This window comes from Ursus arctos, unplaced genomic scaffold, assembly GCF_023065955.2.
Source record: "Ursus arctos isolate Adak ecotype North America unplaced genomic scaffold, UrsArc2.0 scaffold_16, whole genome shotgun sequence".
Lineage (NCBI taxonomy): Eukaryota > Metazoa > Chordata > Mammalia > Carnivora > Ursidae > Ursus > Ursus arctos.
Genome location: NW_026622830.1, coordinates 14,275,756 through 14,295,227, shown reverse-complemented (window position 1 = coordinate 14,295,227; position 19,472 = coordinate 14,275,756). Strand labels below are relative to the sequence as shown.

The following is a 19,472-nucleotide window of genomic DNA, read 5'->3' as shown; positions in this document are numbered from 1 at the left end:
GAAGAAATCTTGGGGACGCTTGAGGACTCCCGCAGGCTGGAGAACACAACAGTGAGTGGAGGACAAGCTCTCCCGGGCACAGACGGCGACGTCAGATGTGCCCGGGCCACGTGCCCAGGGCTTCCCGTGTGCCCGGCGCATGCGTGCTGGTGTGCAGAGTGTTGAGCGCCAGAGAACCTCGGTGAAATCCTGCCATCTCTCTTCACCAGCCATGTGATCTCAGGCAAGGTACTCAAATGTAAAATGAGGGCTACTTATTGGGTGGTTGTGGGATTAGCGGGAGTTAGATCACGTGACATGCTTGGGGCGGTGCCTGGTACACGGGAGATGCTGAGTATCAGGTATCAGCGGTGGTCCCTGCATTTTATCCTCACTTCAACCCTATGGAGTAGGTGTTCTGAGTATGTGCACTTTATGGATAGGAAAACAGAAGCACAGAGAGGGTAAATAATATGTCCAAAGTCACACAGCTGGTAAATGGTCTGAGCCAGAGGCTCAGAAGGTGAATCTGGATGAATAATGTTCTTTATTTCTGGCAGGATCTTTAACTCTGTGTGACCTTGGGAAGGTCATTCCCCATGTGTGGGATTTGGAAGATGTTCAAGGATGCTTGTGACTCCATGTTTATACGTCCCTCTGGACACGTAACCTGACTATAACCTTCTTCTCAGCAGGGTCAGAATCTGTCAAGGCAACTGGCATACGTGGAAAGAACAGGAACTTGGAATTAGGGATCCTGTGTTGCCCAGCTCTGTCCTAGACCAGCTGGGTGACCTTGAGCCAGTCACTTTACTCCTCTGGATCTCAGTTTCCGCTCTACAATGGAGAGAGCAAAAACCAATCTGAGAAATGTTGCTGGGGTTCTGTATGTGACGGCTGAGCACACGCAATGAGAGAGGGGATCACATGTCTCCCCGAGGGTCCCCGAGTTACCATGCCCACTTGTAGAAGAGATAGATACAGGAACATGGACACGGGATGAGGGTCCTAATGTCACCCCATTTGGGACTACCTCGCTTGGCCCACATACCTGCTGTCAGGAGACATGCTCGAGTGCAGCAAAGCATCCAGTTCCTTCTCCTGGCCTTCAAGTGCTTTCTCCACCTGCCTCCAACCAGCCTTCCCTGCCTCACATGTCACCATCGCTACACCTAGTGACCCAGCCCCTGGGACCACACATGGTCCCTGAAGCCACCACATGCTTCTGGCCTCTCCCCTCCGCCTGCCTTTGCAGATGCTTTTCTCTCTGCCTGGCATGCTGTTGCTTGCTTGGTCATCTCATACATCTCATTCTTCAAGATGCAGCTGGAGTCACCTCCTCTGGGAAGCCCTCCATGAATTATTCAATCTTCAGTGTTTTCAGGACCTTGTTCTGTTAGTTCTGCTACAACTCTTATCAAGTGCATTATTACTGGCTGCGTCTGCCCAGCGTGCCTGGCCCACTGGGCCCTTGAGTTGCTGAAAGGCAGGCAGTACTTACGACCTGTGTAACCTTGGGTGCATTACTACCTTCTGGGCCTCAGTTTCCTCACCTGTGAAGTGGGGCTGACAGGATCTAACCTAGATGAATAATACAGGTAAGGCACTCAGGGCATAATGACCATCTCTGGATCTGTCACAGTGGACCTTGGCAAATGTGGAAGGAATCAATGAATGATCCCTGGGAGAGTAAAAAACAGACAAACAAATAAGGCTAATGAGCATCCACTGAGCATTTTCAATGTGTCGGGAAGGTACTGGGATCAGGGCTTAACATGCCTTATCTCCCTTAAGCCTCTTAACAACCCTTTAAGGGAGGGACTATCATTAGCCCCATTTTACAGATGAGGAAACTGAGCGTCAGCAGTTGAAGACCTTGATGAAGGCTGCCTAGCTAGCGGGAGCTGGAATTCACAGCTGATCGATGCGGAATGAATGACTCACTTGGGGGTGTGCTGGGGGGACAACTAACCTATATTTTGTCATCAAAGGGTTTTAGAGCTGGAGGGAGACTCTTAAAGATAACTTAGCCCTGAAGTTCTTAACTTGGGGGGTCCATGGATGGGGAGACTGCTGGGCTCTGGGACCGAACAGCTAAGGTCCCCGTCACGCCCAGTGGCTTCCAGCCCCTCTATCTCTGGCCAACCCTCCCCCCTCACCCCAGTCCCAGAGCTGCCCAACTTGTCCTCTGTTGGCACCCCAGCCAAGGGTCCTCTCCCAGTCCCCCCTAAGACTCTGGAAGGCTCCACAGTCACTGGGAATGTCCCTATCCCCTACCCTGGGCAGGAGCAGAGCCGACAGTTGGGGGACATTTCCTTTTCCTTTGGAGATGGTGGGAGAAGGGGGAGAGTGACTGGATGAAGGAAAGCCCGGCCAGTGGGCTTCTAATAATGACAAAGATAACAACAGTATCAAAGGCTAACATTTATTGAACACCTACTATGTGCCAGGCACTGTCCTAACCACGTGACACATACGACTGCTTCTTATCCTCACAACTCTTCGAGGTAGGTTCTGTTATGAGCCTCATGTGACACACGAGGGAACTGAGGCCCAGAGAAGTGAGGTAACTTGCCCAAGGCCAGGCAGCTGGGAGGTCAGGGCCAGAGGCTCCCCCTTTCTGGCTAGGTGCCCTTGGACAGGCCACAGCCACTTCTCTGGGTGGCGTTCTCCACCTGTTACCTGCAGGGCCCCACCTCATGGTTTCCATGACGACTAAGATGGTCTCTGTACAGTGTCCCAGCACACAGTAGGCGCTTAGTAAATGAACAGCCTTCCTTCTCTCTTAACTCCAATGGGGGAGACCTGGGAGGGGGGACACCTCAGCAGCACCCTCCCTCCAGTGTTCTTCCCCCAGCCGGGAGTGAGTAACCCGCCCCTTCTCCGCACAGCCACGCGGCGCCATCTCCCCCGCTAGCCCGAGAGCCACGCGGTGCCCAGTCTCACTGCAGTTTTAATGACGTTGCTGGTAATTCCCGCACGTCTGGGCGAAAGCTGCACCACCCCCCCGGGGCGGGGCTTGGGGGGGGCCGCCGGGAGGGGGGGTGTCCATCCCCCTACAAGCCCCCCTCCTGTCCGGCCGCCCTGGGAGGCTGCGAGGGCTGGGGAAGGGAGTGAGCCCGGGAAATGCTTCGTCCTGGGGTACCGTCGGGCCCTGGGTGGGCCGGGAGGAGCGCCCCGACAGCAGGGCAAGGGGCTAGGAGGCCTGGGCCTCGTCGTCCGCGCGGTAGCCGGCGTAGAGCGCGGCCAGGGGCCGGAAGCGCGGGCCCCAGCCGCTGAGATAGGCGAAGTCCTGCTCGGAGCCCGACGAGCCGCTGTGCAGCGAGCTGAGCGAGGCGGCCGGCGAGTCCGCGCCCTCGAAGGCGTAGGTCTGGAAGGCGTCGTAGGGCGGCACCGACAGGTCCCCGTCCGCCAGCGCCACCTTGCGGCTGATGAAGTCCCTGAACACCGAGAAGTCCGGCTCGGGGCTCGGCGGCCCCTGCGGGAGCGAGTGACGCTCCGAGGGCAAGCGGGTCTGCGGGGGGCTGCCCGCGCCCCCGCTCCCGCTGGGGACCCCGCCGCCGCCGCCCCCGTCGCCGCCCTTGAGCTCGCCGCCGAAGTCGTAGAGGCTCCGCAGCGCCGACATGTCGTAGGCCTCGGTGTCCTGCTCACCGCCGCCCTCGTCGTTGTATTTGATGACATTGTCCCGCATGTCCTCGTCCTCGTCCGAGCTCAGGTGGCTCTTGTGGTGGCGCCTGAGGGTGAGGATCAGCAGCACCAGCACTGTGGGAGAGACAGAAGGGGCGAGTGAGGGCCGGGACCCACCCGGGACACTCTGGGGACCCCTCACCCCTCGCACACAGTGGAGCCGGCCCAACCTAACCTCTGGTGCAAATTTCCTAGATTTCTGTGCAAAAAGACGGTTCCTACAGTCAGAACTGCACTGGCTAGACGGATAGGTAATGAGCTACCCATCTTGGGAGGTGTGCAAATCGAGGCTAGACCACCGTGCTGCGGTGGCGGCACAGGTGGCAGTGTTAAGAGATTTCATGGGTGTTGGGAGCTGGACCCAACCTCTGATGTCTCTATCCTCAACTCTATGAAGAGATACAACCCAAGAGGTCTCTATGTTCTGGGGGGTGCGAAGGGGGCAGCTGAGGGGCAGATGGGGCTGGGGGAATGAAAGATATCTTGAACTTGACTTCTCTTTTACCCTTGCTTTCCTCTATTCCAGAATTCCTGAGCACCTGCTTAGCCCTTTGGGTCTCAGGTCAACATGCCTCTGCAGGAGCTCCCCCGCCCCCACCGCCCCAGCCCCAAGAGCTCCAGGCCAGGTTCAGTGCCTTCACCTCCAACCTCCCCTGGTGAGGAGTTCCTTCCTCTGTCACACGGGTTCTCAGAGCATAGTGGCTGGACCACCAGCAAGCAGCATCTCCTGGGAACTTGCTAGAAATGTGACTTCTCGGCTTCTGTCCTAGATCTACAGGCAGTCTGTCCTGAAGGAGCCTCCAGGTGACGCCCAGGCAGCTCAGGTTTGTGAACCAGAGCTTCCCCCACCCCCAAACACACACTCTAAACTCCCCCTCGGGGCTCCGAGGAGTGTTCCCCTAGCTCGGTGCCTGGCAGGCAGTAAGCCCTTGAAGCGTGCTTGTTGAGTGAATGACTGACTGAAGAGGTGGATGGAGACGTGGCGAGTGTAAGGATGAAGAATGAGAGCATCGCTCCTTCTTTGCTTTCTGCACTTGACTTCCAGGACTCCACATTCTCTCCTCCTCCCGCCTCGCTGATCACTCATTCTCGGCCTTCTAAGCATGCCTCTCCTCGCCTGTCTGACCCCTTAACGTCAGCCGGCCCTGGATTTGGTCCTTGGCCCTGTATCCACACCCCTCTATGGGTGCTATCCCCGCAGTTCATTTGGAGGCTGACCACGGCCACATCTCAGCCTCTGGCTCGGACTGACTTCTCCCCTGAGATCTAGATCCTCTGTCCAGTTTCCTCCTCAGCCAGTCCTCTGGGCCGACCAAGAGAATCTCACCCTGAACACATCCAAACTCTAAATAATCTTTCCCCTTCTCTGCTCTCAGTCTCCCCCATCTCCGTGATGGCAACCCGAACTTTCCAGTTACTCAGGGCGTTGTGGGTTTTTTTGTTCACAGTTGGATCCCAGTGCCCGCAAAAGTTTAGCACATGGGGTGGGGGTGGGGTTCTTGCTGGATGGATAAATAAGGAGCTGATGAACCATTGAGAGCATTAAATGGGTAGGTGAGTGGGTGGATAGAGAGACACGTGCTGGGTACCATGCCAGGCACTGGATTCTTCTAGCTGCTCCTAACATCTCCGACCCGGCCAACAGCCAGAGCCAGAGCCAGCTGCTAGGGCCATGCGGCCGGGTTCCAGCCCACGACCTAACAAGGTGGCACCGGACAGGGAAGGGGGTGGGGTTCGGGAACAGGCCCGGCGGGAGGGAAGGTGTCAGGAGAGAAGTGGGAAAGATGGATGGACAGCTTTCCAAGCGGAGGCTGGGAGCTGCAGAGGGGGATGCCCGAGAGAGCAGATGGTGGGGAGTGCGGGCGGCGGGAACCAGATGTGCCAGGCTTGATCAGCGATTCCGCCCGTCACCTTTAGAGCACTGATGTGCACTTTCTTCGTTTGTGGGCAATTAGGCAGAAATTTGTTTGCACTGCCTCGGAAAATGAAACCGCTGTAAAGTGCACCCTCTGGAGAAAGGGTTTCTGAGCCATGGGCTGGGGAGGGGAGAGAAGGGGGCCTGGGCCTCGCAGCTAGGAGAAGCCTGCCCTGGGCCTCTGCAGGGACCCGGGGAGGTGCGGCTTCGCCACTGGCAGGTTCTCAGTGGGATGGCCAGTGGCCGCCACGCCAGTGGCAGGGGGCAGACGGCTGACATCCCCCAGGGAACTGAGCAGAGCTGGTATCTGCAATCTGGACCACGCTTGGGTTCCCCGAGCTCTGGCTGTTCGCTAAAGTCCAGCAGCCAGAGCGGAGGCGAGGCCTCTCTGCTGTGACAGGGGAGGGGGCGTTATGGCCACTGGAATCCAGCTCAGTTCCTAGAACTTGAGCTCTTCACTGGTGACACGTCGTGGGTTCAACTGGCTGCTGGTGGGGTTGCTCCCAGGGTACATTTTGCCTTCCCAAATGTCTTAAGATTTTGCCCCAGCTGCCCCTGGGGTTTTGCCCCCGCTGAGATTCCTAGCAGGTGGCGTAGTTAAAGGGAACACAAGGTGAGGAGGCCAGATTTCAAGTTCGAAGACTACGTACCCCTATGCAAGCCACTTAACCCCTGCGAGCCTCACTTTCCTCCTCTGAAAAATGGGGCTGATACACCTGGCTACGTGGTCGCGAGGTTCACAAGAGCCTCTTTTTTACTAAAAGGACTTTACTCAAAGTCCTGCATAGAGAATTAAAAAGGACAGTGGATATGAGATTTTTATTTTTTTTTATAATATGCTTGATTTAAAACCTTAGGGCATGTCTGGGCTGTGTAGAGGGTCGCCAGCACGCAAGGAGTCTCAGGTGGGGTTGGCATTTTCTGGAGCTGGCGGTGGGGCTGCTCTGTCCTTTGAACACTTGTCATGGGACCTACGCTGTAGAGCCCGGACGTCACTGGGGTCGCCCTTCCTGGTGGGAGAGGGAAGCTGAGGCCCCGTGGGGGTTACTAGGAAGGACGTCCAGGGCCCCAGGGTGCAGGCCAGCGGGGCAGGGGCGTGGCTCTGGGTGGACTCACCGACCAGGATGAGGACACAGACCAGGAGGGCGATGAGGGCGCCGGGGCTGAGGGAGGCAGCCATGACGAAGGCTGTGGTGTTGCAGGACTGGATGGCGCCCGAGCTGTCGCAGCCGCAGATGCGGATGGTGAGTGTGCCCGTGCTGCTCAGCGTGGGCGGCCCGCTGTCCACCACCAGGATGGGCAGGAAGAACACGTCCTGCTCCTGCCGGTTGAAACCCATGTGCTGCGTGTGCACTGCGGCCGTGTTGTCTGCTCCGGGAAAAGGGAGTGGCATGTGACACCAGGGCCCGGGTCAGCCTCCCCTGTCCCGGCCACCTCCTGATGCCACCTCGGGATTTGCCTCCCTCTGCCCCAAGCTCCTGCCTCCCAGGTGACCCACGGATCGACTCCCCGATCTCCCCACCTTCTGCCCCCAGCTGCCTGGGAATCCTGCTGCCAGCCGTATAACCCACAGTTCTGTCCTTAGCTGTCACAAGATGCTATTCCCAGCTGTCTCAAGATACTGTTTTCGGCTATTCCAAGGTTTTGTCCCCAGCTGGGCCAAGGTCCTGTCCCCAGCTTTTCCAAGATTCTGTCCCCAGCTGGGCCAAGGTCCTGTCCCCGGCTATGTTAATTTTTTTCCTCCCTCATCTTAACAGCCTTCTTTTGTTCCGCCCCAGCTACCCAATGTCCCCTGACCCTGGGGTCCTGGGGTCCTTGGGTTATAGCTTACTGGGCCCCTGACAAGCCCTGGGTCACAGAGAAGACTGGGAATGTCTTCTCTGGCACCTGGCTTTGGCTGAGGGAGCTTTCTGTCAGGAGTCTAAGAGGCTGAGCCTGGAGGTCTGGGGGCATGGCCCCTGGAGCCTGATGAGGGCCCCAAGCGCACTAAGGTCTCCTTTCTACATGTGCGACCAGAGAGGACAGTCAACTAACACATCATACTCATTATATCACTTCAGCCGGTAGATGGGAATGCCAGGCAGGGCTCAGGTGGCTCTCTGGTCCCGGAGCGTGGGCTTCCATGATAGGTGGTGCCTGCTTCCCCGGCCCTTCCTGCCTCTCCCACCCCTCTGCTGCATGGGTCAGGCCATCCCTGAGCCCCCATGATTTTGATGGGTGCCAGTGTGGAGGCTGATACTCAGAGCCGGGCTTGCTGCTGCCCCCACCCTTCACAGCCAGCTCCATATGAGGGGGCCCTGCCTTCCTCGGGGGGTGGGGGGGTGGGGCGGCTTCCCTCCTGAGTCCTTCTCCTGCACTCACAGCCTTCCGGCTAGTCTCTCTGACCTCAGACTTTGGCGGTCTGGGTCCCTTCCCCAGCTCTGTGGTCCCTGTCAACACAATTCAATTCCTGGCCTCCCCCAGTCAGGGACACAATGTAGGAGAAAAGAGCTGACCTGTGACCTTGAACACATCTGTGAAGCGAACTAGAGGTCCAGCTCAAACAAGATTGGTCATGGGATGAAGCTCGTGTGATGGCATCATGAGGTTTCGTGATATTATTCTATCTACTTTTATACACATTTGAAAATCTCCATTAAATTGTTTTAAAAAATCATGCTGAGTCAAACATTGACTAGCTTGGGAGCTCACTTAGCTTCTCTGGACCTCAGTTTTCTCATCTGTAACTGAGGAAAATAGGACACATCAGTGTGAGGATTATATGGTAAAATTCATGCCTAGCCCTTAGAATTGGTCCCAGCTGCTGGAAATTCTCCATAAATGCTGGCTGTTCTTTCGTTCATGCCCCACCCCATGTTTCCTGTGCTGCACCCCGTGCCTGCTCTCCGTGTAGGCTGCCCTGCCTCTACTCACCAGTTTCCCGCCAGCGGGAGCACCCTCTCCACCTTCCTGCCTGGGCAAATTCTCATCTGTCATGCTCCAGCTAAATGTCACCTCCTTTCTGTGGCCTCCTTTCTCCGCTTCCCTGGGAAGGAAGGATTTATGGCTTCCCCCTCCCTGCTCTGACTATGCAGGTGCCACACACACTTCTGTTAGAGCACTTGTCACATTGCGTTAGGTTAGCGTGTGCCTGTCTCTGCCCTGGCACCGAGCCAGACTTGAAGAATGACACTTGAATGAACTGCAACTTTTGGGGTAACTGGTGATCCCAGGTCAGCTCTTCAAGCTCTGGCTTCCACTCCAGCCTGCCTGTCAAAGGATAATCAACCCCGGCTGTGAAAATATCTGCCTTCCTGAGGGTAGGAAAGGAGACTCAAGAGCAAAATGAGGAAAAGGGAATGATGTGGGACTCCTCTGCACTGACTGCACACTTTCTATGCATCAAGGACCATGTGGATGCTTTAAATATAGTAATGTTTAATTGTCCCAACCACCAAGAGTTGTGACATTATTTCCATTTTATACATGTAGAGGTTGAGGTTCAGAGAGAAGTGACTTGTCTGTATTTATCCAGTGAATTGGTGACATAGCTATTTTTCCCACCCACCCATCAAATCATCCATCTATCCATCCTTCATCCATCCATCCATCCATCCATCCACCCATCCACCCATCCATCCATCCTCCATTCACCCATCTATCCGTCTCCATCCATCCATCTGCCTCCCATCCATCCATCCTCCATCCACCCAACCATCCATCTCCATCTTCCATCCATCCATCCATCCATCCATCCATCCATCCATCCATCCTCCATCCACCCATCCATCTCCATCTATCCATCCATCCATCCATCCATCCCTCATCCATCCATCAACCCATCCATCCTCCACCCAGCCATCCAATAAATCTTTATTGAGTGGCTACTATGTCTTAGGCACCATACTAGTCACAGGGAGAAAACAATGGAAAGTTAAACCAATAGTCCTGGATGTGAGCTTATATTATAATGTGGAAGACAAATGTTAATTGAATAAGCCCACAATTTAGTCTACAATTACAAACCATGGTGAGTGCTAAGAAGGAAAATTACAGCAACAGCACCTCACAGAGGACCCGACTTTGTCTGAGAGGTCAGGGAGCTCTTCTTGGAAGAAGTGATATTACTTTTGAGTCCTGAATGATGAGTTCAAGGAGAGGGGACAGCCAAGGCAAAGGCCTTGAGGTTGGAAGAAGCATAATATGCTCAAGGACCTAAAGCAGTCCTTTGTGACTGGAGGGATGAAGGTGATGGCTAGAGTGAGTCAAGGTCAAACTGGGGGCAGGGTGGGGCAGGGGCTCATTATGGAAAGTCTTAGAGGCCATAGTAAGGAATTGGGGTTCTTTTCTTAAAAGCAATGGGAGGCCTTTGACTGGTGGGTTTTAAGCAAAGGAGGGACCGAGTGACATATCATCCATTCATTCCATAGCAAATACTCGTTGAGCACCGTCTGGATGTCAGGATTATTAGCCCCTGAGGTTAGAGCAATGAACAAGACAGGCATGGTCCCTGCCCTTGCTGGGCCTCCATTCTAGTCAAGGGAGTTACTAATGTAAAACACAAGAGGAGATGTAGAAGACGAGTTAGGGAGATACTGTGTGTTTTCAGTGTGAGAGGATAGTGGGCAGTGGAGACACAGAGAAGTAGACAGTTTTGAAAAATGAGTGGCTGGCTCTGGCTCAGCGTCAAACTCCCAAGCAAGAACAGAGGAGTGGAGAGATGTTTGTTTCTCGAGGTTGCTGTCTTTGGCCATGGAGCCATATGTTCTGAGAGCTCTGGTCCTTGCCACTCCTCCAACCGACAAAAGGGAATCCCTGGGCATCCTCCCTGAACCCCCTGAGCTGCCCTCCTGGGCGGCGGCTGGCTTCACCGGGGGAAGCTGCTGGTCACCCCAGGTCCCCTACCCCACCCGTCCAGGCAGGATCCACGCCCAGCATTGCATCCATCCATCTGGCCTGACATACATCAGTGTCAATCCCTGGCTGCAAAAGCAATATTTATAAATCACGTTTCCAAACTGGCTACAAATGTGTACAAAGAAACAGATGGGTTGGGGTAGCTGTTTGTCACCCAGGATATTTATACGGTGAGGAGGAGGGGGCTTGGCAGGCCGTGGGAAGGGGCTAGGGGCTGGTGGAGGAGCCTCGCCATGGCTGTGCTGAGCTCAGCACATGGCTGCCACCCTCGCTCCTGGAGCACGTTCCAGGTGGTCACACGGGATGGGAGCTCCTGGCAGCTCCCTGTCAAAGAGAGGCAGTTGGGACAGAACTTCAGGGCCCTCGGGTTGGAAAGACTTGTGAACTTCGCGAGGTCAAGCCAGGGCTATTTGTGTCTCCCGGGGCCAACTCAGGATACCATTGGAATAATGCATAGACAAGACACTAACAGTTGCTAAAATACTGAAATGCTTCCAAAAAGGTTTAAATAGCTCTGATTCTGCTTGCCCCAAGTCCTTCCCTGCTGCCTCAGCCTTCCCCCCATGCCCACCCCCAAATTTGACCCAATCAAGCCACAAAGGGGGTAAAGCCTGGCACAGCGGGGGCTCCAGGGTCCTACTCCAGGTTATTTATGGTCAGTGGCCCTTTCGGTTGGTTATCTGAACGGCACTGGTTGTGAAATATTTTTAATATGACTCTTGGAAATACAGAGGGTCTGGCTTCAGAGGCCACTGAGGTCCCTCCTTTTGGAGGGAAGCGGTGTAAGGGTCTTGGGGGTGGTCCCAGACCTGTTCCAGGGTCAGAAAGAACCCACGTGACCTGATCTCCTAGCCCTGGCATCCACTCATTCCAACCATGCAGGCCTCCTGTTCCTTGAACATCCTGGACCTGCTCTCACCTCAGGGCCTTTGTACATGCTGTTCCCTCCCCCTGGATCATTCTTGGTCCACTTATTAGCGTGGCTCACTCCCTAATATCCTTTAGATTCATACTTACTACTGATTCCTTCACAGAGGGCTTCCCAGACCCCCTTGTTTAATAGCTCCTACTCTTACTCTGCGTTATTTTCCCACTTTAACACATTTTATGGAATAGCCACTACGTGCCAGGCGCTGCTCCAGGCACTCAGGGCCCAGCATGGAACAAAACCAAGTTTAGACTTGGGTGGAGACTGCATTATCTACCCTCTAGCCACTTTTAGCATCCCCAACGTATTATTCACTTGTTTAATTTCTACCTCCCCTCACCAGAATGTCACCTCCATGAGGGTAGGGAGTTTGTCAGGTTTGCCACTATATTTCAGGACCTAGAACAGTGCCTGCTACATAGGCACCGTGCTTCAGTCAATAATTGCTGAACGCAGGAAATAACGTGTTCCCGGTACTAACAATATACCTCGGTAGCCCTCATCTCGCTGGGGTTGCCGAGCCATTGCAGGGGGCAGGCCCTTTTGGCCCCATTTTACAGATAACAACACGGAGGCTTAGGAAGTGCAGACCTTGCCAGGCTTAGCCAGAGAGCCCCCAGCTGAGCCTGGCCTGGGACGCAGGGCCCTCACTCCCAGTCCACTGACCGCCCCAACCCTCCCACCCCCAGTTCAATCCTCAAAGTCTCAGACTTTGGCGTCTTGAGGAACTTGCTGGGGCACATCTCACAGTGGGATCAGCTCAGGCTGGGCAGGGCAGTCCCTTTCAAGGCGGTGAGTGAGCGAAAGCAGGAAGCACGCTGGGTCTGAGACAGGGGTGGGTTGGAATCCCAGCCTGCCACTGACTCCCAGTATGGCCCTGGGCGGGTCCCTTTCCTCCTAGAGTCTCTGTTTTATCATGGGTAAAATGGTGGGGGCGGGGGTAAGAAAACCACTTCCCAGGGCGGGTGTGAGGATGCAAAGAGAAACATGAGTGGGATACAGGACTTTTTAAACTGAAGGGTGGGAGTGTGTGCACGTGGCTTATTTCAATCTTCAGTTAGACCAGGGGCTCTTTCCATCCAGGACTCTGGCCCACCCACTCCTCATCTGTTTCCTCTCTATAGTGTTCTATTCTCTTCTCTTGGGTGCCCCCTCTCCACTCCACCAACCCGCCCCCAGCTTGTTCTTCAGGGTTTGGCCAGTGGGCTGGGGAACAGCTCTAGCTTGACCCAGATTATCTGTGTGATCTTGGACCTAACACTGGCCCTCTGGGTGCCTCAGTCTCTCCACCAGTAATACGGGAAGTGGAGGGGAGGCTAGACCCCTCCTTCTGTGCATCCTAGGATTTGGTGGCTCAGAGGTAACTCACCTTGGATGTCAAGCAGGGAGAAGTGAGGGTTGCTGGGAGCTTCGGGCACCAGGCGGAAATAGAAGCGGTGCCCACCCTGAGGCTCGTCTCTGTCCACCACGCTGATGGTCTGGATAAGCTGAAGGGTGAGGACGGGGCAGGGAGCTGATGTGAGGCTGAGCCCACTCTGGGCCTGGGTAGAGGGTGTCCCGGTCAGGCCTGGCAAGAATGCCCAGTCCTCAGCCCCTCCATGTACCTGTCCTGGCTTGGCATCCTCACACACAGCCGCCTCGTAGGGAGTGGCCAGCTCTGGGGGATTGTCGTTCACATCCAGGATTCGGATCCTTAGGGATGCCCGGGAGAGCTGGGCATGATTGTCTGCAGCGAGAGCACAGGAGCGGGGGGAGAGGCATCAAATGTGAGATCTAGACAACCCCCCATCGGCCACAAGGACAAGACAAGGCAGTGGGGTCACACTGAGAGATCTGTGGGTTGATTCAGCAGGTAATAGGATCAGAACTGAGGACATCTGGCATGAAGGGGTCACCACCACCACTGCTGTCACCATTGCCACCATTAGGTCATCCTGCTAGTGTCACCATCCCCATCCCCAACATTGGCACTGACACCATGGGCATCACCACCACCACCTCCATCACCATAACCCCTGGAGCCACCCGGCACCATCGTCAACACCATCCCCACCACTGCTCCTTTCACCACCACCGTCACCAGTCCTGTTACCACTACCCTCATTAGTATTATCCTTGTGCCAACATAACCACCAGTACCACCATCGCCAACCTCACCACTCTTGCCATCACCAACCCGGTGGCTTCACCATTGTGACCATCACCATTGGAATGATGGCGTCACCACTGCCCTATCCAAGGCACCACCCTCCTCATCTCTATTATCACAAACACGAAGGCCATCACTATCAGTGCCCTTACCACTACCGCCATCACCAATATCACCACCATCATCACCACCCACGCAGACACGATCCCCACCACAACCACCATGACCAGCCCCACCCTTACTACTGTTACCCCCCCATAAACACCTAGGTCGCCATCACATCGCTACCCCCGCTCTGTCCTCCAGCAACACGATCACCACCACTGCCGTCAACCAACATCCCATCCTCAACATCCCATCACCATCAAGTGCACAGAACACACCCGAGCATCCACATCCATTATTTCAGGTATCCACGTGGAAATCCTGTGCTTGGGTTCAACTTCTAGCCCTACATTACAGAAGAGAAACAAAGCATGAGAAATTTTAACGAACTGGTCAGCTGGCAACTGGGCTCTCAAACCTCTGCTCTTTTCAGACCTGATCCTGAGAGGGCAAGACGAGTCCACTGGATATAGGTCTTGGCCGGGGTCTTCAGCAAAACCATGATCCCCCACCTGTGATGTCTTTGAGGTTAAGGCCCCTGATGTATTCATCCCCGGTTCCCAGCACTGTGGGACATGGCACAGAGTAGGTTCTGATGCGTTTGTGGAACTCATGAATGAAGCCTGGAAGAACACAGACAGAGGCTTGGGTTCCAGGCATGGCTCTGTCCTTGACCCAGCATTTGGTCCTCCCTCCCTGAGATCCCTTTCCACATCTGGAAAATGAGCAGAGCACAGTGATTAAGAGTCAGTTTCCTGAACCAAGTTGTTCTGATCTCAACTTCGCCACTTAGTAGCTGTGTGGTCTGTGCCAGGTCACTTGGCCTCTCTGTGCCTCTGTTTTCTCACCAGCGACATGGAGCTACTAGTAATGGGTTGGTTAAGAGGACAGATTGAGTTACTATCTGTGAAGCATTTTTAAACTGTGTATATAACACATAGCAAGTGCTATATAAGGATTTGTTAAATAAACAGATATCCTTGAAGGGTCCTTTCAGCAATGACATCAAGTGACTGCAGGATACCTCGTCCTAGCCTGCCCTCTCTGAGCAGCACCCTGAATGTTGGCCTTTTCTGCCCTTTGTCTCCTGGACCTCTTGGGTGCTCACTGGTGCCCTGCTATCTTAGGAGTTTTTTACTGACAAGCTCTACCCACTGGTGACCTCAAGGACTAGGAGAGGAAGCCACCCCCTTCTAAGCAGGGTGGCTGGGTGTCTAGCCTGGCTGGCAGAGAGCTCTTTAGGGGGCATTCTGGAAGCTTCCAAGCAGCCAGGAACCCCATGAGTTCTGGGGGGGAATGGGGCTGGTTGGCTGCCCCTTTCTCTGAACTCAGGGGCCACTGAGGGCTGACTGCAGCCGCTTGTGTGTTGATAAAGAGAAGCGGGATCGGGAGGCAGGTGCAGCCCCCTCCTGGGGTCGGGGAAAGGAGGGGGGTGAGTCCTTAATTAACACAGACTGGACCCCTCTCTGGAGCTCCCCTTAGCCAGGGGCACCTTATCTTCTCAGCTCACCCAGATCTGTTGCTTCAGTGATTAGGGGGGGCTTTTCTGGGGGCGGGAGATCGGAGTCGTGACTGGGAATGCCGGGCAAGCCGTTATTTTTAAGAGTGTGTTGCTGGAGAACTTAAACAGACAGAAGGTGGGAGCATTTGGGAGGAGGGGAGGTGGGGAGGGTAAGGCCCGCTGCCAGGACCAGGCACCACTCTCCCCGCTGAGGCAGAGGGAGGGGGCGTAGGGGCCTATGCTCCATGCAGAGGGCAACCCCAGAGCAGGGCCAGCCCCTCCAAAGGGGACACACTGAAGGGGGACCTGGTCCCCCACTATTGAGCCATTCCTTTACAATCTGTTGGGCCTCTTCTGGCTGCTCTCTCTCTCTTTTTATTTTTTAGCTTTATTGAAATAGAATTTAACCAATAATGTGGTATAAGTTTAAGGTGTGCAATGGGATGATTTTATACATGTACATATTGTGAGATGTTTCCCACAATCAGGTTAGTTAACACATCCTTCACTGCACGTAATTACCTTTTTGTTGTTGTCCTGCCTCCTTTTATTATTTTATTTTATTTTTTTAGGGAGGGGTGGGGCCGAGGGAGAGGGAGAGAGAGAATCTGAATCAGGCTCCTGGCCCAGCCCAGAGTCCGACATGGGGCTCGATCTCACGACTCTGAGATCATGACCTGAGTCGAAACCAAGAGTCAATGCTTAACGGACCGAGCCACCCAGGTGCCCCCTTATCTCCTTTTTAAAAATGTTACAGGTCACCTCTTGGGAAGGCCCGGAACCCTTTGGCATGGGTCTCAGAGGTGGGGCAGCTGAGTGAGCGGTGAAGGGGTGTGCCTCTATGTTGCTAAGTTGTCACCTGCAGAACTGATCCCAGGGACCCCTGAATTGGGGGCTGGCCAGGAACCTCCAGAGCCTGGGTGCCCATGACATCACAGCGGCCTCCAGCCCAGCTGCACATCAGAATCGCCTGGGAAGCCTTTAAAACACACTGATGCCCAAGGCTTGGTCACCGAGGTTTGTTAATGGCTGTAGAAATCTAATATGTGGCAGGGGTTGCCAACCACTGCACTGGGTGGCTGGTAGGTGGGGGAGTCCAACCTGTTATCTTACTTCTGGGGGACTTCCGCTAAACCCCTCCTGATCACAGTTAGCAGCATTTGTGATCACTGCTAATAATTAATTTATACGTTTAACCACCTTAAATGTTTCTGGAATAAAACAAAGACTCCATCAATTAATTAATCTTCACCCCTGTGCAGGACTTTCCAATCGATAAACTTGCTTATCTATGACCTCATTTGATCCTCAGAACAACCTGTAAAGGAGGTCTTGTTAAACCCATTTTGTAGATAAGAAACTGAGGCCCAGAGAGGGCCAGGACCTCGCCCAGAGCCACCAGTGAGTCAGCGTAGAACTGGGTTGGGTCCTGGGTCTCCTGCCTCTACTGCCAGTGCTTGGTCTAGATCCAAGGCCAGTAGGCCCTCCTGCGGCCTGGATATCTGTCCATCCAGCCCCAACCACTACTCGGACTCAGGTTCAAGCTGCCCTTCCCCGACGCCCAGCAGCAGGTGCCCTCTCCCGGGGCTGGGTCCCTCAGGGGTCCCAACCCCCCTCTTGGCATCTCAGTTCAGCTGACTGACATGCAAATTAGTTTAATTATTTCTTCTTCTAAAATAAATTATATTTTGCAGTAGCTGCAATATGTTGTGTCAGGCAAAATTGCATTCAATATTTTTAAACTAATTGATGCAGCCTTGAGGAAGGCTGATTGACAGCCCAGCGCCGAGCAGGCCTGCAGCCTTAACCGGTTCCTAGACGAGAATTAAACGTGCTGCGGCCTGGTGCTCCCTCCCGGAGCGAGCTCGCTAGGAATCTGGGAAGGTGGCAGGTGAAGCTCTGGGGGCCTGGGGGCCAAGGAGGTGGGCTGTTGAGTGGGCACCTCGGGAAGAGACTGGACTGGAGGCTGGAGGGCTGCTGTGCGCTGTGGGCAGGTCTCCTACCTTCTCTGGGCCTTGGAGTCCCTGACGTATAACAGACAGGGGATCGGACTGCGCTGTTTGGAGCTGAGGCTTCTGGGTTCTGCTGACAATTATGAATTGAGGGCCTCCTTGGTGCCAAGGACATAACAGTGAACAAGACCTAAACGGTCCCTCAGTCTCGTGGCAGGGACAGACAGTACTCCAGACTCTGATAAGAGCTAAGAGATTAAGGTTCAGGAGCAGGGTGGGTGCAGGGCTGTCTTCTCCGGAGCAAGTGACCTTTAGGCTGAGCTCCAACTAGGAAGGAATCAGGGGGAGGAATGCGAGGGAAAGAGTGCCCCAGGGAATAGGGACAGCATCTGCAAACACCCAGAGAGCAGGAGGCTGTAGATAACGAGACTCTGGACCCCTTCCAAAGAAGACCCCAACCCCTGGCAGGCACTCACCTGGTATCTGAACCAAACTGGGTTTGGAGGGCTGGGGGCCACTGGGAAGGGAAGAGGAAATGGGAGCTGGCCTGGTGACTCTGTTAAGGGCACTCTTAGGAATGTACTCCTTCCCAGAAAGACATCCACAAACACATAGGGAGTGTGTGCTGTGGGCCAGGGTCTGTGCTGCCGCATTTCATCCTGTCAACCATTGTGGGAGGTGGGGACTAGCATTACTGACATTTTACTGAGGAGGAAACCAGTGCAGAGACGTAACGAACTTGCCCAAGGTCTTGTAGGGAACAACCGATCAACCTGGGACTTGAACCCGCGTTTGGTTCCAAAGGGGGAGTTTCTAAGCATCAGATAGTACTGCCTTTCTTGCCATCGTTAGCTGTCCGAGTCCTACTTGCCTCAACGTCCTAAACAAATGTCTCTGTCTCTTCCTGGAAGCTTTCCCTGACTGCCTCTGTCCTGGGCCACCAGAATCTAAGCCCAAGTCCTACATGCCCGCGGGCTGCATGTGATCTTCCGGCTATCTTCCTGGCCTTCTCCTTCACCCCTCTCTTGAGCTCTGCTCAAGCTGGCTCCGTTCTCTCCTTCAGATCTTTGCCCAGATGTCTTCTCAGAGAGACTCACCTGATGCCCTTCTTTAAATGGGCCCCTTGCCATCCCACCAGACACCCCTTCCCTGCTTTCTCTCCATAGCACTTGCCCAACACTCCCTATGCTTTTACTTACTTAACTTGCTCATCACCTGTCTCCCCCACTAGAAGATAAGCAGATTACTATTTTGTTTACTGCTATGGGCGTGGCACATAGTAGGTGAGTAGTAAAGATTGTCAAATGAATGGATTTCATTGTCTGTGGCCTCCCTGACCATGCCACAGGCAGAGACCAAGACCTCCTCGGATGGACTGGTTTCTCCATCTGGGAAAGAGTCAAGCTGTGTGATGCTGTTCCTGCCTCTCTCTTTGGACTAAGGTTTTCTCATCAGTAAAACAAATGAAGGGAGAGACAGAGGAGGCAAGGGAGGTTGCAAGAGTGGGAGTGAGAAGTGGGGGGAGGAAGGAAAGGAGAGGGGAAAGGAACTGGGGTGGGGGAGGGAGAGAGCTTGGGGGGCAGCTCAAAGACACCTCCTTCCCACTCACTTGCAGAGCCGGACACTCTTCTCCAGTCCCCCATCCCCTCCCCCTCCCGAGAGAATTAAATTGCATCCAAACACCAGGCTCTGATTAGAGCTGGCCAGCTGGGCAGGAAGATTTATCATCCCAATTACCCGCCGGCCAAGACAAGCAGGCAGGCCGGTGAGGGGGGTGCTGGGTGAGCAAGTGGGGGTGCTCCAGGAGGGGGATGTCAGGGCTGTCAAAAGGGGACTCCTTGCACCCCCTGCCCTGTCCCCACTCACCTTTAGCGGGAGCAGGAGTTTTGGACACCGTTCTCTGTCTCTCTCAGGACTTTGATTATCTCTTTGGCTTCCCAGGGGAGACTAGAGGCTTTGACTCTGGGGGGGTGGGGGCGATGTGTAGTCCTCCAAAGGGTAAGGGAGGACTTCAGGGTGAATCAGGGACTCTGGAATGGGGGGTGGGGGTGGGAGAACGTTTTCCTTCCTAGGGCTGAGCTGGGGATTCCATGCACACGACAAAACCCTCGTCCCGGTAGACTTCCGTTAGGTACTCAGGTGCCACAGGATTCCGGGAGTTAGCCCATCCAAGAGGGGCCCAGGCCTGACTTACACACCCCTGGTGATGGGGAGTTCGTGCCTCTTGAAGCAGCCCCTTCCACGCAGGACTGTGCCAAGCCTCTCCCCCAGACGGCACCACACTCAGCTTCCCTGCCCTGCCACCCCAGCTCATGTCTAAGCCTGAGGCTTCACGACAGCCTCCCATGTGTCCTCCTGCT

General features: G+C 54.6%; 1 protein-coding gene across 1 annotated transcript in view; it reads right to left on the bottom strand.

Annotated features, from left to right (window-relative positions):
* Window positions 1–3,175: 3,175 nt before the first annotated feature.
* CDH22 (cadherin 22) overlaps window positions 3,176–19,472 on the bottom strand; it is a 66,371-nt gene continuing 50,074 nt past the window's right edge. The window contains exons 8-11 of the mRNA XM_026503646.2: window positions 13,010–13,131; window positions 12,775–12,892; window positions 6,698–6,949; window positions 3,176–3,741 (exon numbers count right to left, since the gene is read on the bottom strand). Of these exons, the coding sequence (XP_026359431.1) occupies window positions 3,176–3,741; window positions 6,698–6,949; window positions 12,775–12,892; window positions 13,010–13,131 (1,058 nt within the window). The remainder of the gene's footprint in view (window positions 3,742–6,697; window positions 6,950–12,774; window positions 12,893–13,009; window positions 13,132–19,472) is intronic.